The sequence below is a fragment of the Dromiciops gliroides genome, chromosome 3 (assembly GCF_019393635.1).
Source record: "Dromiciops gliroides isolate mDroGli1 chromosome 3, mDroGli1.pri, whole genome shotgun sequence".
Classification (NCBI taxonomy): Eukaryota; Metazoa; Chordata; class Mammalia; order Microbiotheria; family Microbiotheriidae; genus Dromiciops; species Dromiciops gliroides.
The window spans coordinates 322,819,946-322,837,698 of record NC_057863.1 but is presented as its reverse complement, the minus strand read 5'-3'; the positions used below and the strand labels follow the sequence as shown (position 1 = coordinate 322,837,698).

At 40.4% G+C, this 17,753-nt stretch overlaps 1 protein-coding gene across 2 annotated transcripts in view; it reads left to right on the top strand.

Moving 5' to 3' along the window:
* The first annotated feature begins 2,379 nt into the window (after nucleotides 1-2,379).
* The window catches only part of USF3 (upstream transcription factor family member 3), a 39,748-nt gene continuing 24,374 nt past the window's right edge, over nucleotides 2,380-17,753 (top strand). Inside the window, exons 1-2 of one of the 2 annotated variants that reach the window (XM_043999175.1) lie at nucleotides 2,380-2,647; nucleotides 16,443-16,571. In XM_043999175.1, the coding sequence (XP_043855110.1) occupies nucleotides 16,563-16,571 (9 nt within the window). In that variant the 5' untranslated portion in view covers nucleotides 2,380-2,647; nucleotides 16,443-16,562. The remainder of the gene's footprint in view (nucleotides 2,648-16,442; nucleotides 16,572-17,753) is intronic. The other variant, XM_043999176.1, reaches the window with a different exon arrangement.

Here is a 17,753-nt window from a genome sequence, read left to right as displayed (position 1 = left end):
CTGGCTGTGAACCTCACCCATGTGGCAGGCACCAGCCTGGCTCATTTGTTTAAAAGAAAAAAGTCAGTTGGATTTAATGATCTTTGAGGTGTCTTCTAGTTTTAAATCTTGATTACATGTGGAATAATTGCTGGGGAATGGCAGACTGCCAATAGAAATGCATTTGAGGTGGCAGTGGGTAGGTTAAAACACAGAATTAGGAAGTGAAATAAGTTGGAAAAGTGAATTTCAGCCAAAGTGCAAAGGGCTTTGAATACTAGGTATAAAAGATTTTTTCTCCATAAACAATGTATTAGTAATATCGTAGCAATATGAAGGATAGATCAGAGGGGTGACAGACTAGATTTGAGAGAAACTAGTCAGAAGGCAAGTAAATTGGAACAAGGCAAAAGGTGATGGGGGAGATGGGATGGATGGATATTTGTATATACATACACACCACACACCACGTGTGTATGTGTATATATATCTCCACTTTACATATACTTTTTCAGTCAACAAGCATTTATTAACTATATGCTATGTGCTAACTGCAGTTTAAGCCATGGAAAATCAGATGCAAAAAAAAAAAAAATCTTGTTCTCGAGTTTGCATGCCCATTATCTAGCATAGAAGCCCTGGGGCACATTCTCTCAACCCACACTAGGACAAGATTTGTTCATTTGGCCCAGTGACTGGTTACTGCAACCCTCTAATAAGTTGGGGGGTGGTTGTCTCTAATATTTTTACCCAGAGAGGTAGATGAATTGTACAAAGCTTGGGTACAGAATGCAAAAATAATTTTAATCCAGACATCCTTGCTTACAAGGAGGCAGAAGAGCATATATTTGGCGTGCACTTTTTGAGATTTGAATTGTGTAGTACATGCCTTTTTATTTGATATTAAGCATAGCGGTGATCCCTAATTACAGATGGGAAATTTGTAAACTAAGGCTGAGAAGTTAGTGAGTTAGTTGCCTCAGTGAACCCTTCCTGGGCTACCAAGCAGATATCGGAGGTTCAAGTTTTCAATCATTCAACGTGCATTTATTAAGCGCCTCCTATGTGCTAGGCAGTAGAGCTACAAATATAAACAACCCCCACGGTTATGACAGTCTTCCTCCACCTACAAGCTACAACTATCCAGCTGTCCTTATACAGTGAATATTGTTATTGCCTAGAAATACAATAAACTGCGTACACATATGGACATGGGATAGAGACTGGACCTGTGATTTCACTGGTTTACAGAACTTGCAGGTGAAAAAACTCCCACTCCTAATGTAGGTCGCCCAGAGCCTGAGGTTAATGTGAAGAAGTTCGCTCAACCTTAAGCTCTGCACCTTTTCTGCAACTTTAAAACTTTAGTGTCGCCTACTGCAGTAAGAGATTAAGTCACTTGGCATGGGTCACCCATCCAATAAGCGTCAGGAGTGCAACTCGAACCCAGGTCTTCCAGGCTCTTTGGTATCTGTGCCACTATACACAGGCACTTATTAATTGCATCCTATGCTCACGCTGATTTACTCACGGGGTTGGCACACGGATGGTTGTAGCTTTTGACATGTATCTATGTATATTTTCCGGTTTGAAAAAAAAAAAAGTTCCGCATGCCTGTTCAATGGGTAGCCTTGGTCTACGAGCTTGCTGGGCCAATCTACCTGGTTGGGGCCACAGATGCTACCCGTAAACTCGGCAAGGTCCAATTGCTCAAACCCAATTTCCGCAGTGATGCCGACACAGGACAATAACAGAGGCGACAGCTGGATGCCACCAACAGCAGCATCAAGAGCTGAGAGATTTTCCCAGCAGTCTTTTCCTTTCGGGGAAGGGATGAAAGGTAGCCTCTGCTTTCAGTCCTAACCAATTTCACGAAACACAGTTCCCAGCATTGCGTCCCTAAGGGTAACTTCCCCCTTACCTGCACCTTAGTCCTCTTGTCCGTTTTCATTATTGAATGCATTACTATAGGAGTGCATATAAAAAACGGATAGGAAATCTGGGAAGTTTCTTACACTAGCTTCTTTGAGCGTCCCCTTTAAGGGATTTGGGCCCACCTCTTCCCTGTCTGCGCGCTGGCTCTGCTTCTTGCCAATCACTCTGTCTTTAGAATATTTCCTGTGTACTGCAACTCAACTTGAACGTCTCCGCCTCTTCGCATCACTCATTGGAGCAGCTTGGGTTCGTTGACGACTCAGCCTTCCCTCCACCGCCTCCTCAGGGTGTCCTGGCCTCCCATTGGCTGCCACAGCTGACTCCCTGTCGGCGGGTTGGTTAGCTGCGTGGCAGGGGCGGGAAGTCGGACCATCATGGTAGGCTCTGTGTGTGCGGAGCGGTTGCCGCGGGAGGGGGGAGGGGGGAGGGGAAAGGGGGAGGGGGGGCTGGGAGAGTTGAGGCCGCGCTGCCGCCGGGGTCTCCGGCCTTGGGGCCTCTTAGCGGCCGCAAGAAGAGGCGGCTGGGGGCGGGGGGAGAGGGGCCGGGGCCCGCGCTCCCCCAGCCCCGGAGGAGGCCGAGGCGAAAGGAAGGACAAACAGACGGACCCATCTCGGCGGCCGGACACCTCCCCCCCCCCACCCCGACACACACACCCCCTCACCCCGTCGTCTGCCGGGGATCATGGCCGGGGCTGGGGCAGCTGCCGCTACGGCCAGGAGCGCCCTGCCGGCCGGTGAGTTTGCGAGAGGAGGCACCGCTGTCAGCTGCCGCCGCCCCCGGGGCAGCTCCTGGCGGCTTGTGTCCGGTTCACCCCTCCCCTGCTTCCCTCCCGGCTGTGCCCGAGTGTGGAGCGGAGAAGCAAAAGTGTGGTCCTCTCCGGGGCACGGGAGCGGGGGGCAGAGGAGGAGACCCCGGACTTCTGGAGGGGGGGGGGCGGTGGGGGGGAGGTGGAGCACCGGGGGCGGCTTTTTCTTCCTCTGCTGCCCCTCTTCCTTTTCTGCTTCCATCCCATCCCTCCCCATCCCCTGCTTTCCCTTCTGGAAGAAAGATAAATTTCGGCCACCCTGCTGACGTCCCCCCCCCCCCCCCCATCTCTCGGCCCTACCGCACCCAGCTTGCCTTTCTTTCCGACAGCTTTCAGATGGGCTGGTTCTCCCCTCCCCCCTCCCCCCCCACCTGCCCTAGCTGCATCGCGACCTGCTCTGAACGGCCTTAGTCTCTCTGGCATCATCTTTCTTTGCAGTCTTTCCTCGATTTCCTGATTCCCTGCACACTTCCCCTCCTCAGAATTGTGCTTAGGGTTTGCTCTTTTACTCCCAGGGTCCCTTCCTCCAGAGAGTTATCTAGCTCCTGAAACGGAACTCCTGTGTAAGTCACTCAACAGGCATTCACGAAGCACTTAGCATGTGCCAGGTACCGTGCTAAACTCTGGGGATACAAAGAAGGAAAAACAAGAAAAATTCCAAAATTAAATTCCAATTCACCCCACTACATTACTCAAATTGGATCCCTGATCTTGCAAATGTGGATGTTTCCTTTCGACTCATCCTCGTGCCTCTTTATCCTTCGGGACTTCCTATGCCCATCCTTGTCTATTTACTATATTGTCCTTTAAGCATCCACAGCTCCCTAAGTGCCACATAGAACACAGGAAAAACAAACTTGGCCATCATATAGTCCCAGTGATAAAGTGAGCTTGCTTCTTTTATATAGCAGGTGAAACGGTACAGAGTTCATCAATTTAAATTTTATATTGAAATATGTAGATAAGACAACTCACCGTCGGTACAACGGCTTTCTTCTAAGAAGAAAAACTGGCCATTTCTTGAACGATAAATTCAGCAATCTGACCTAATCGCCAAATATCCTGTTAAATTTTTTTTTTTCAGCTAAGGACATGCCTTATATGATGGGTAGTTCCCACTATGGGAGAGGTCACAAACAAGAACATCTTGATTTTATTATCACTTTATTTTTGTGAAATGCTTTAAAACCTTTTTAAAATCACAGTTCACCTCTTAATAATAGGCTTGTTGAATAACGTTAACAATGCTTATTGGAGTGGATTTATAGATCCCATACCGTACTCTAGTCTAGGAACATATATTCCTGAAAACTGAATTTTCTCAGTATTTAAAGGAAGCAGTTAAAAAACTGGACTTTTATGGTGTGGCTGACTCATACTTGTTTATAGTATAGAAAAATCACTCACAAATGTATTTGCTAGAGTTCTGAAATAGCAATTTTCTGTTACTTGTCAAAGAGATGCCTTGAAAATAGCAATTCTGAAATCATACACTATGCAGTCAGTGAACCAATCATGTAAAAAGAATTGACATCTTTTTTCTATTCCTAGAGCCTGGTATTGTTTTCTGTATTTCAGTATTTCCAAAGATCTGTGATTTCATCTATGTGGTTTCTCTTCCCCTGGTAGATTACAGCCCTCATATAACCTATAGGAGATGGCATGAGTTGATACCAAAAAAATATTTGTCACCTGGTAGCCAGCCCTTTACTGATGGATCTCTTAAAATTTAACCAAGTTAGTTCTTGTACAGTAGAGGTGCACCCTGTCACTGAACTGAAAGTCAGTATAGTTTTGATAAAGATAAAAAGCTATTTTTAGTGCAAGAGAAAAATATCTGTTAACTATCCTAAGAATGAATGGGTAACCGTTTTATTAGTGACTGAATATAAAAAGGGGCTCAAACTTAGTTCAGAAATTACTTTTTAAACTGCTTTCCCAACCTTGTTCATACTATTACCCCTTTTTCCTTTGTTTAGCTTTCTCTCATCCTTAAAATCCTTCCTTCTCCATTGAGAAGGCTTCCTAGATCACTGGGGTCCACAGACATTTCTTCCCTGAATCTAGATCATAGACTTGTAGGGCTGCAAGGAATTTTAGAGGTTATATAGACCAATCCCCTAATTTTACAGATAAAGCCACTGAAACTCTGAGAAGTTCGGTGTTTTACCAATGTCCTATAGCTAGTTATTGGAAGAAATGGAGCTAGAATTGAATTTTCTTCACTTTTAGTACACAAGTGTTTCTCTAGCACTTGTCTGTACCATTCTTTGCTTGAACATTATTGTGGAACTTTTCCTGTATGTACTTCCTAATTCTCTTACTGGATTATAAGCTTCTTTAACTAGATTCTAAGACAGCAAAGAATAAATCTAATACTTTTTCAGCTTCTCTATGGCTTTTAGCACACGTTTTTCTCATGGTGCATAGTCCTTTTTTTTTTTTTTTTTAATCAGTTTGGTTTGGGGCAGCTAGGTGGTGCAGTGTATAGAGCACCAGCCCTGGAGTCAGAAGGACCTGAGTTCAAATATGGCCCCAGACACTTAACACTTACTAGCTGTGTGACCCTGGGCAACTCAACCCCAATTGCCTCACTAAAGATAAAATAAAATATTTAAAAAATCAGTTTGGTTCAAATATATTGTCAATATTATAATTTCATTCAGGTTCAGCAGTCTTATCAGATACATAGATTTTGTTCCATTTTGAGCCTATTTGCCATTATTGGTTTTTTTGATTGAAATTACACTTTTGGCTTAGTGTGTTTAAGGTGTCCTTGGAGTTGTCTAATTCTTTAGTTTTGGGTTCAATTCAGAAAAGATGTATCATATGCCTGCTAAATGCTAGGCACTGTACTAGATAAATAAAACAGGCCCAGCCCTCAGAGAGTTTACATTCTATTCAGAAGCAACATATACAAAGAAAATTGAATTTTATATATATATATATATATATATATATATATATATATAAATGTAATTTCTAGGTGGAGGGCCTCCGTCTAATGGAGAGGGTAGTTTGTTAACAATGGAGTGAAGAGGTATCGGGAAGTGCATGCCAGACATCACAATGGAAGGATACAGTAAAGTGGGATGGGGACATAGAAGGGATGAGACTCACAGGGATGAGTAAAAGGGTATGGGGCAATAGTGGCAGGGAAGGGAATTTTGCAGAGGCGTTCTGGTACCCCGCACCAGAGGAAATCTATGTGCAGCAGACTAGGGTATCAACAATGATGTTGATTTTTTTGTTTTCAATCCTTGAGGGAGAGGTTTGTAGGGTGAAGGGTGAGGAAAGCACCAGTGGTAAGGCAGTCTAGTCCTCCCTGAAGGAAAGGGATTTGTGGAGTCTAGGGTCCTGGAATGTCATAGAAGTGTAAGACATTTTGAATTGAGACCTGGGTAATTAGAATCCTCCCTACTCGGTAATCATCATCAGGGTTAGGAAAACTAAAAATAAATTTTGTTCAGGGACACAATTTTTGTTGAGGCTGTTCTTGTCAGTGATAATCTGCATAGCTTTCAGATAGCTTAACTAACAGAGATAACACAATTAATCCATCCTTCCTCTCCCCCTCCCCCTGATAAAAGTGTTCTGCACTTAATTTTGCAGTTGCTGGGCTAAGTGTACAAAGAGTATTTCAGAAAACACATTCCTGCCCTCTGGCATAAGTTAAGAATAGCAAGATAGCTAGCTCAGTATTAGCTGGCTTCTGCAATGAAATAGTCCCTTTCTTTCACTTGTGCCATGCTAGGGATTAAGCAGTGGGATAATGACAGACCCCCTCTGTCCTATCTTGTCTTTTCCCACTCTACTCATATGTGCACCTTGAATCTTTCTTCCAGAGTTCCAAAGGTTGGCTCTTGTAATCAATAAAGAGCTTGTGGAATGTCTCCTAAGAGTAAGGCTATTAACTGTCCAGTTAGATGATTATTCCTTTTCTCATTAAATTTTACATATGGTTGCAGTTGCATTGCCTCAGAAGGCCTAATCTTCTAATTATAATGGTAGGCTGTGATAAGTAGCTGCTATTAATGCCTACATATTGTGTGTTTTAAATTCAATTCAGCAAATATTTATGGAGCATGTACTTAGAATTGCTAGGTGCTGTAAATATGGAAAAAAAAAGTACGTGAGGGAGCCTGTCTTTCAAGGCATTTGTAATAAACTTATTGTGGAGGTAAGTATGAAACAGCACAAGAACAATATATATCTGTATAGGATGGTGCCCACATTGTGTGGTAAGGTATCATGGGTGATGAGAAAAATAATAAGTGTAAATTAGAGTTGTTAAAGAGGGCTTTGTGGAGGAGATGGAATTTGGGATGATTCTTAATAGGATTTGAATAAACTGTTTAGTAGAAAGAGCATTCCATTCAGAGAACAAATAAGTGTAAGAATAGAAAAGGGTTGTAAGGATACTGTTGTCAATGAAGAAGAGGATACTTAGTGGGAAATTGAGGGTGCAATATTGGGAAGGAGCTGATGTAGCATTTTGTTTTCCAGGATGAGTACTATCAGGTTTGATCCAACAGGCAGTAGGAAGGGAAAAATAGAGACTTTTAACATTTGTTTTTGAGCAGGAGTAGTGACACGATGGGAAATTGTGTTTTAGGAAAATTGTGGCAATAGCCTATAGGACTCCCCCCCACCCCCAAGGAGGGGAGAGAAAAGAGACTTTTGAAGCAGAGACACTAAACTTTCAGTAATCTAGATACAAAATGAATAGAGCCTGGACTAAGTTGATGGAAGTAAATGGAAAAATGAACCTGAGGAAGATTGGAAGGGAAGAATCGTCAGGAATTGGTGAGAGAGAAATTGAACATGAACTCTGACCTAGGTAAATCACAAAATGGTGATGTTAACAAAAATGGGGAAATTGAGAGTGAGGTCGATTTAGAAGGAAGAATAATCTCAGTTTAGGACATGTTGAGTTTGAAACAATTGCCTGGTGTCCAAGTGGAGATGTTTTGAAGATAAAACCAGTTCAAGGATTGGGTTGGATAAGACCAGAACTAGAGATATGGAATTGGATGTTTTTCAGTTGAACAGATATTTATTTAAATTCTATTTTAAAACTACTGTGATAGGTTCTTGGGAGAAAAGGACAAAAATGAAACCATTCCTGGGTGATCTAATGTGTGCACGATGTAATATAAGATAAATCGAGGAGAGAGAGAACACTAACTTCTATAGTTGGGCAGGGAAAGAAGCTTTTCTTAGAGGAGGTGGCACCTCAACTGAGCCTTCAGGAAAAGCAAGGATTCTGAAAAGTGATTTGAAGGAATTCATTCAAGGTATGGGTAATACCATGTGTAAATGTATAGAAGCAAGACATGGAGAGTCAAATTCAGAGAATAGTTAATAGTACAATGTAGTCAAACCATCACAGAGTGCATAAGAAGAAATTATTATTGAGAGAGGCTGGAAAGATAGGCAAAGAGCCAGAGGTGCCTAGCCAAAGAGTTTGTGTTTTGTACTAGAGGCAAAAGAAAACCATGGAAGGTTTTTGAGCAGAGGAGTGATATGTGCCCTTGGAAGCTCATTTTAGCAGTGTAGAGGATAACTGGGATAGGGAATAGGCTAGAATCAAGGAAGACCAGGGAAGCAGGGAAGAAAATTGTTTTAATTGACCAAGCAAATGGGCTCCATTTGGGGTAGTGGTGTTGTTCAATCACCTTATTTTGCAGATGAAGAAACTAAGGCCCAGAAAGGTTAAATGATTTGCCCAGGGTTATACAGTTAAAGTGAAGGAGGCATATGACCCTCATCAACATAAGATCATCTGCTGAGACTGGGAAGGGAACTTGGGGAGCTTGCTAGGCCTGCACAACAATTGGTTTACAAAATTTCGAGGGTTAGAGAGTCGTGGGATTTAAAAGGACCATAGAGATCATTTAGTAGAATGCTCAGTTTTACAGATGAGAGATATGAGACCTAGAGACATTGTGACTTCTCCATGGTCCTGCAGATAATAAGTGGCAGAACCTGGATTATATAACCCAAGACTCCTGACTCCAAGCCCAGTGTTCTTTTTACTATACTGTAATCAAATTAGCAAATCCTTGCTAATGCTCAAGCAGCCTTACTAATTCATAGTTGGACAACTTAATCACACAGTTGGCCATAGCAATATAGTTGTAGCAGCAGTTGAGAGCCTGAGAAGAAAAAGATGGTGAAGGTGATTCAAGGATGGGGACTGGCATGACAGCCTTTTAAGCAATTGAGGGTGGTGGTAAGAGAAGTGGGTCACTACGGAGGAGAGGGCTTAGTGTTAAAAAACAAAAGGCATTTTTCCTTTAAGATTAAAAGAAAAGGTGAGAAAATAAGAGTAGAGTTAGAAATGTGTTAAGGTGAATGTGAAGATAAGTGATCCAGTTAGGACAGCTAGGAAAACAGTGATGTCATGAAAGAAATGATAGGAAGGATTGAAGTAAAAAGCATCTTAAATGGGTCTGGGAGGGATGACATTGTCAGAGAGGAGAGTATCAAGGTACATATCTTTTATAAGTGTCTTCTAATAATGAGGCCCCCATCGGAGCCGTGCCACTTAGGAGAAGCTGCACAGTTGAGATACCACAAAGAAAATATTCCAGAGTGGCCTTGTTAACATTTGTCATTTATTTCCCATTTTGTTATATACATTTGGGGGATTTTAGGCTTTTCATTGAAACTGAGAAGTTAAAACTACAATTAATTGCATTAGAATTTGGTTCTGCCAGTTTTCAAAATAAATAAGCATTAAGTTACTGGTACTTAATTCATATTCACTAACTTTAAAGAAATATTCCTTTTACTTAATTGTGTAACCTTTAGCAGAATATATGTATATATATGAACATACACACATATATACACATATACACACAGATGTGTGTATGTATGTTGGTCAGTCATGCATAACTCTTTGTGACCATATTTGTGATTTTCTTGGCAAAGATTCTGGAGTGGTTTACCATTTCCTTCTCCAGCTCATTTTACAGATGAGGAAACTGAGGCAAACAGCATTAAGTGACTTGCCCAGGGTTACACAGCTAGTAAGTCAGATTTGAACTTAAGAAGAGGAGTCTTCCTGACTTCAGGCATGGTGCTCTATCTACTTTGCCACCTAGCTGTCTTTCTGTGTGTGAATTCAAATTATATATGGTCGAAATTGAAAAACTTTGCACTAACAAAATCATCACAACTAGGATAAGAAAAGAAGTAGTCAGGGGAAAAAAACCTTTTATATCAAATATCTCTTATAAGGAGCTGATGCCACGATAGTTATATATATATCTAGCTGTCATAGTATGTGTGTGTGTGTATGTGTATGTATGTATATGTATACATATATATGTATATATGTTAATTATCTGTATTATATATACACAAACATCAAACACCCCAAACCATTGCACAAAATATATATGGTCAAAGGATAGGAACACATAGTTCTCCTTTTTTTTTTTTTTTTTTGGTGAGGCAATTGGGATTAAGTGACTTGCTCAGGGTCACACAGCTAGTAAGTGTCAATCATCTGAGGTCAGATTTGAACTCAGGTAATCCTGACTCTAGGATCCGTGCTCTATTAATTTTATTTTTTTATTTTTTAATTTTTTTGGCCCCTTAAATTTAATTAATTTATTTTTCGGGGCAATGAGGGTTAAGTGACTTGCCCAAGGTCACACAGCTAGTAAGTGTCAAGTGTCTGAGGTTGGATTTGAATTTAGGTCCTCCTGAGTCCAGGGCCTGTGCTCTATCCACTGCACCACCTAGCTGCCCTAGGAACACATAGTTCTCAAAAGAAATAATAGTGGGCTGTTAATAGGCATATAAAAGTTTGCTCCTAATCCCTAGTAGTAAGAAGAGGAATGCAAATTAGAACAACTCTGAGGTTTCACTTCATGGTTAGCAAAATGGCAAAGATGACAGGATGGGAATTGTCAGTGTTGAAAGGGATATAGAAAGATGGGCATAATGATATCTTTTTAGGAGAACTGTGAGTTGGTCCATCTGTTTTGGAAAACAATCTAGAATTAGGTTTAAGAAGGTGACTAAGAGGGCAGCTAGGTGGTGCGTGGACAAAGCACAGGCCCTGAATTCTGGAGTACGTGAGTTCAAATCCAGCCTCAGACACTTGACACTTACTAGCCATGTGACTCTGGGCAAGTCACTTAACCCCTCATTGCCTTGTAACCCCCGCCCCTCCCCCCCCCAAAAAAGGCAACTAAGGATAGCTATATCTTTTGACCTATTGGTCCCACTGTTAAGCAAATCCCCTAACAAAGTCCAAGAAAGATCCCATAGATACAAAAATATTCATAACAAAACTTTTTATAGTAGCAAAAAAACTGGAAACAAAGTAAGATGCTCATTGTTTGGTGAATAGCTAAGTAAATTGTGGCATAAGAATGTAACATAATATTACTATGATATAAGAAATGATTAATACGAAGAATACAGGCAGGCATGGAAAGACCAAATTGGTGCAAGATGAAGTAAGCAGAATGGATAAAGGATGGTCACAGTGACTACAGCAATATAAATAAAGAATAGCAGCAGAACAATTGAAACAATGCTGTGGAATGATAATAACCAATCTTGACCCTGAAGTTGAGATAAGAGAATGAACCTCCCTTCTTTGCAGAGGTAGAGTATTAGTGTGTAAAACACTGCATGTGCTGTTGGGACTTGATTGTTGCATTGGTTGATTTTGATGAACTGCTTTTCTCTCTTTTTTTTCCTTTCTTATAAGGTATAACTCTGCTTGGGGGAAAAGGGAGTGTATTATGATATAATTTCAGCACCTACTTGATCAGGAAGAGTTATGGATTAGGTTGTGGCTTTGAAAATAGAGCTGACCTGAAAAATGTTACAGAGAAATTAGTGTCAGGACTTGATAATGGACTAAATGTGAGAGGTTGAGGAGATTTTAAAAAATAATTGAAGGTTTTGGGTCAGGTGTTTCCGATCTCACAGGAGTAGTACCTTGAATTTACATTGTAATTGATTTTGTAACCATTTTATATCTACTCATATGTGTACATGTTGTTTTCCTCAAAAGAATATATGCATCTCAGGGGGTCACCTAGCTGGCACAGTGGATAAAGTACCATCCCCGGATTCAGGAGGACCTGAGTTCAAATCTGGCCACAGACACTTTACTGACTGTGTGACCTTGGGCAAGTCACTTAGCCCTCATCCCCCCCCCCCAAAAAAAAAGGAATATATACATCTTGGGGTAAGGGACTGTTTAATTTTTGTCTTTGTATTGCTAGTGTCTACCACAAAATCAGAACGTAGTTGGCCTTAATAAATGCTTGATTGAGGAGGATTAGAAGTATATTAAAATTTATTAATGAAGAAGTAGCAAACAGAAAACTGGGTATGTGTGTTTGTGTGTGTAAGTAATCAGCTTATTAAATTGTGGGTGGCAACCCCACATGGGGTCGAGTTAACTGAATTTTGGGTTCACAAAAAATTTGGCAGCAAATGTTTGATTTGTATATCTATTTTACACACCTATATATCAGGGGTCATGAGTAGAAAAGGTTTAAGAAGCCCTGATCTAAACTAATCAACTCTTTTAGAAAGTTATTGCCAATAACTGAAAATTAAAGACTTTATGAAAAACATTCATTATAAATACCAAATTGGAAATTACTTTACACAAGATGAGGTTAGAAAGTCTTCCTTAAGCTATGGAAAAATCGTGTAAAGTAAAATTAGCTAAAAGATATTTGCAGTTAAGGACATTCAGGTTAATTTTTTTGAAGTCATAGAATCACAAACCATTAAAGTTGGAAGGGACTTTCAGGACCATCTGGTGCAACTTCCCCATTTTATAAATGAGGAAACCGAGGTGCCAAGAGGGGAAATGATTTGCTCAAGGCCCCAAAGTTTAATGGTAGAGTGGCCCTACAACTACACCTGTAATTCTAAGGGCCCGCCACGTTTACATTGGTATTGTTCTTATACATCTCCAGGTAGAAGGTGGTACAATTTCTGCTCTTTACATTTAGAAGCTGGGCCCAGCTATGACTCCTTAAGTGCAGATAACAATGCAGTGATCCTTGGGAAAGTCTTCCAAAGGAAAAGTTCTCATATGCTCGAACCAAAGTGCCTTAAAGGAGGGTAGAGGAGTCCATCCTCTTCTTGACCTTAGGCAAATACTTTCCTCTTTGAATTTCAGTTTTCTCATCTGTAAAATGAGGTCTTGACCAGGGGTTCATAACCTTTTGTCATGTCATGGACCCCTTTGACGGTCTGGTGAAGCCCATGGACTCCTCCAGATAATGTTTTAAAGTACATAGGATTACAAAGGAAGCCAAAGGTTGACAAAAATAAACATGTACTTTTTTTTCTGTCCAGGTTCAAAGACCTCCCTGATTCTGTCCACAGACCTCCAAGGGGTCCATGGACCTGAGGTAAAGAACCCTTGGATTTCACACATTCTCAGGTCCCTTCCAACTTCAGATTCTCTGTATTCAAAATCTCAGTCATTTTCAAGTAGTTCTATATCTATATTTAGATGCTTCATAGATTAACTAAATGAACTCTTTTTAAAAAAAAAGTTAATAAAGTATTTTATTTTTTTCCCGTTACATGTAAAGATAGTTCTCAACTTTTGTTTATACAAGCTTTCCAATTTCAGATTTTTCTCCCTCCCTCCCCCCTCCCCTAGACAGCAGGTAATCTGATATAGGTTATATATATATATATATATACACACACACACATAATAACATTAAACATATTTCTGCATTAGTCATGTTATAAGAGAAAAAATGAGAGCAATGATGAAAAACCTCAAAATAGAAAAAAAACAACAGTACCAAAAACAAAAGAAATAGCATGGTTCATTCAGCATCTATACTCCACAGTTCTTTTTTTTTTTTTTCTTGGATTTGGAGATCCTCTTCCATCACGAGTTCCCTGGAACTCTTCTGTGCCATTGCATTGGTGAGAAGAATATAGTCCCTCACAGTAGATCAACACTCAATGTTGATGATACTGTGTACAATGTTCTTCTGGTTCTGCTCATCTCACTCATCATCAGCTCACGCAAGACCCTCCAGGTTTCTCTGAACTCCTCTTGCTCATCATTTCTTACAGCACAATAGTATTCCATTGTATTCATATACCACAACTTGTCCAGCCATACCCCAATTGATGGGCACCCGCTCAACTTCCAATTCCTTGCCACCACGTAAAGAGCAGCTATAAATATTTTTGTACATGTGGGTCCCTTTCCCCTTTCCATGATTTCTTTGGGAAAAAGACCCCAAAGTGGTATTGCTGGGTCAAAGGGTATTAAATGAACTCTTTTTGTAAAGGAAAGAATCTTTTGGTAATTCAGAATCTTCCTCTATACCCCCCTCTCAACCCTCCCTCCCCATTTATCCAGTAATGGTTTATATAGAATTTTTTTAAAGCATGCATAGCAGCACAGTGTTTAGTTAACAACATTTACAGTGCAGTTCTCCAAATAATACTATTTTATCAATTCATAATGGACAATGAGAAAGTACACAAAGGCACCAAAAACAAGTACTAGAATTCTGTCTAAGAGAAAAAAACTTGACCAAGGTACCCAGTAGCAAATTAGCATTAAAAAGAGTTTGACCTATCTCCACAGGAAAAAAAAATAAGATGAAAAATCCATGTGGTCCAGACTATGGCATGTAACCTATAGAGCTAGACCATCAATACGTATCTCTTCAACAGATGCTGCAGATGGACAGTGAGTTGGACTGAGAATTGAATAGGAGCAAGAGAATGGATTGAATTGCTTTTAATATATGGTACTTTTAATGACCATAAAATTCTTTCTGAAACAAAGAGCCGTCTTTTCTGCACCAATATTCTTGATGATGCTATATCAGCAGGCATTTTTTAACATGGCTTTAAACCACTGAATACTATGATGTGGGTCACCTACTGGTTAATTGGGAGATACATGGTGAACCTAAGTAGGCAGCAGTATTACTCAGAAGAAGTGGCATAAAAGTTGCATAAAGGAGATATATGGACAGAAAAGAAGATTTATTGGTCACGTAGCAAGAATGAGATAATAGTTTGGTGCACATATATTGTCAAAAGACTTGGGGGAAGGCTCCCAGTTCATTGGGTGAGATTTCACTGATACATATAGAGAATATAGAGAGCCAGAGTCCTTTGGATGAATTTTCATGAATGAGTTAAGAGCTATGTTTTGTTTTTTTTTTTTTGGTGAGGCAATTGGGGTTAAGTGACTTGCCCAGGGTCACACAGCTAGTAAGTGTTAAGTGTCTGAGGCCGGATTTGAACTCAGGTCCTCCTGACTCCAGGGCCGGTGCTCTATCCACTGCGCCACCTAGCTGCCCAAGAGCTATGTTTTGAAGGGAGTTTCTCTTCAACTGTAATCAGAGATCAATTGAAATGTCATTTTATCTCATTGTACTAAACTGAAGGTTAAATATTATTGGTTAAAATTCATTCTTACCTGTATTCAAGATGAATGTTTGGTTAATGATGTAATAGGTAGGCCACATTTATATAAACACTTTAAGGTTCATAAAGTGATTTCATTCTTTAGTTCAACCCCTTTGCCCCATTTGTTGTATTTAGTTAGTGTATATGCCCAGTTTCCCAGTGGTCCCCTTCAATGTGGTTTGCCTTTGTGATTTTACAGAAGCTAGTACTTAGGGCTTCTGTCATAATTGTAACGTCCTTAACTGAAGTTTGTCAATTTTTCACAAACGACATACTAAGATTCTGATTCCTTTTCTTACCGCTTGTTGGGGAGGGTATCAGTGAGCAGATACCAATTCTGACTGTTGTTGGGGGTAGGACTGATGAGGGGGTAGGATGGTGAGGTAAAAAGTCCAGCTTTAGATCTAGGCAGAGTAGTATGATTTGGGGGAGGGGGTCTTTGGAAGGTCTCCCAGCCATTCTGCCTATAATTCTCCTTTTTACTTTGTCACACTGCTTAAAATCCCAATTTGAGAATTGTTTGAGTTTGCAAGAGGTCTTTTGAAAATGCAGATGTTTCTGAGGAAGACTTTCATTTAGTGATTTAACAGCCATTTACTTTAGAACCTACTCTGTACAGTGTGTGTGCTGTACTAGGTGTGTTAGCTCTCTACAAGGCAAAAATAAAAAAGATGTGGATATGCCCTCAAGAAACTTTAATGTGGATGGTATGTAATTTATTTAAGTCTTTTCTTTTCTTCTTCTTTTTTTTTTTTTAGTGAGGCAGTTGGGGTTAAGTGACTTGCCCAGGGTCACACAGCTCGTAAGTGTTAAGTGTCTGAGGCCGGATTTGAACTCAGGTACTCCTGACTCCAGGGCCGGTGCTCTATCCACTGTGCCACCTAGCTGCCCCAAGTCTTTTCTTTTTCTTCCAGCCACTTCACCTGAATTTATTTTCACTGAGGAAATAAGTTTAATTGTAGGTGGGATTAGGATGTCTTGAGGATACTAGGTACCTAAGGGACAGGAGAGAGTACCTTTCAGGGAAGGATTATGGAAAGGATATTATGGGAGGATACCCAAGACCTTTTTATTAGGATAAGTACCCTGGGGAGAGCTTTGACCTTATTTCTGAAGAGAGATGGTGTTACTCAAGGGGCAGCAGCCTTTCCTAGGCAGTAAGGAAGAGGCCATGGCAGCAAGCATGCCACCTTGGCACATATATACCGATCCTTACTCTATATTTTTCTGAGACCCAGAAAACATCCTTTTCTTTTTTCTCTTATAGTAAGAAGAAATTATAATATATAGACAATCTCCTGGCAGAAGATGATCCATATGGATCAGAAACAGAAATAAGAAGTTGGAAACCAGGAATCCAAAGTGAAGAAATTCTTTGAGCCTTTGGATGAGAAAGGTGATCAAGTACCCTTAAATGGCAGGCATTATGATTCTCAGCTTTTCTATCAATGCGTTGTTTTTAGGTCATTAATATCTTTACGAGTATCTGACCAGAGTTGTGATAAGCTTCTAGCAATGGTTCTTGAGCACACCCTTATCCCTGGGCCTGGTTTACCTGTTTAACCTTGTTATTCGGTTGTTTTCAGTTGTGTCCAACTCTTCATGAATCCATTTTGGTTTTTCTCGACAAAGATCCTGGAGTGGTTTGCCATTTCCTTCTCCAGCTCATTGTACAGATGAGGAAACTGAGGCAAACAGGGTTAAGTGATTTGCCCAGGGTCATGCAGGTAGTGAGTTTCTGAGGCCAGATTTGAACTCAGGTTTTCCTGACTCCAGGCCTGGCAATCTATTCACTGCATCACCTAGCTGTCCATTCCAAATGGATACATAATCTAAATATAAGAGGTCATATAATTTTTAAAAATTAGAGAAAAGAGATACTTTGTATAATAATAATAATGAGTATCTGAGACCAGATTTGAACTCAGAAATATGAGTCTTTCTGACTCCAGGCCCAGTACTCTATCCACTGCACCAAGCTGTCCTATTTTACCTTTAGGGAGGGCTCAGTTAAAGTTTCACCTTCTCCTTCAAACTTTCTTCAAGTATCCAAGCCCAGAGAGACTTCTCCCTTCTCTGAATTCCTTTAGCATTTAATGGTACTTCATTCTAGAAGGGGGTGGGGGTGGGGGGGACCTCAGTCATTTTTTCTACTCTTAGCATTATTTTCCTCCTTTAAATACATCCTTTATTCCTCTTTTATCCAACAAATCTAAGCCAGAACTTGAAATGTCTTACAGAGAAAACATGGAAAAGGTTTTTTTCCCCCCCATTTATATCTTATTATACATTTGTTTGAAAAACTGTTAAGTTTTTAATAGCCTTTACTTTGAAAATTTAAGTTGTAAAGCCGTAGTAGGGAGGGGACTGCCATTTTAACTTACGCAGTACCTAGGAGAATGTCACAAGGAATGTAATGCCTTTTCCTCTCCCCCTCTCTCTCTGTCTCTGTCTCTGTCTCTCAATCTGTCTCTCACTCACTCACTCAGTCTCTTAAACCTACTTGTCTTTCAAGGCTCAGTTTCATCTCCTCTATGAAGCTTTATTCAGCTGATCTATCCCACAGAAATCTCTGTTT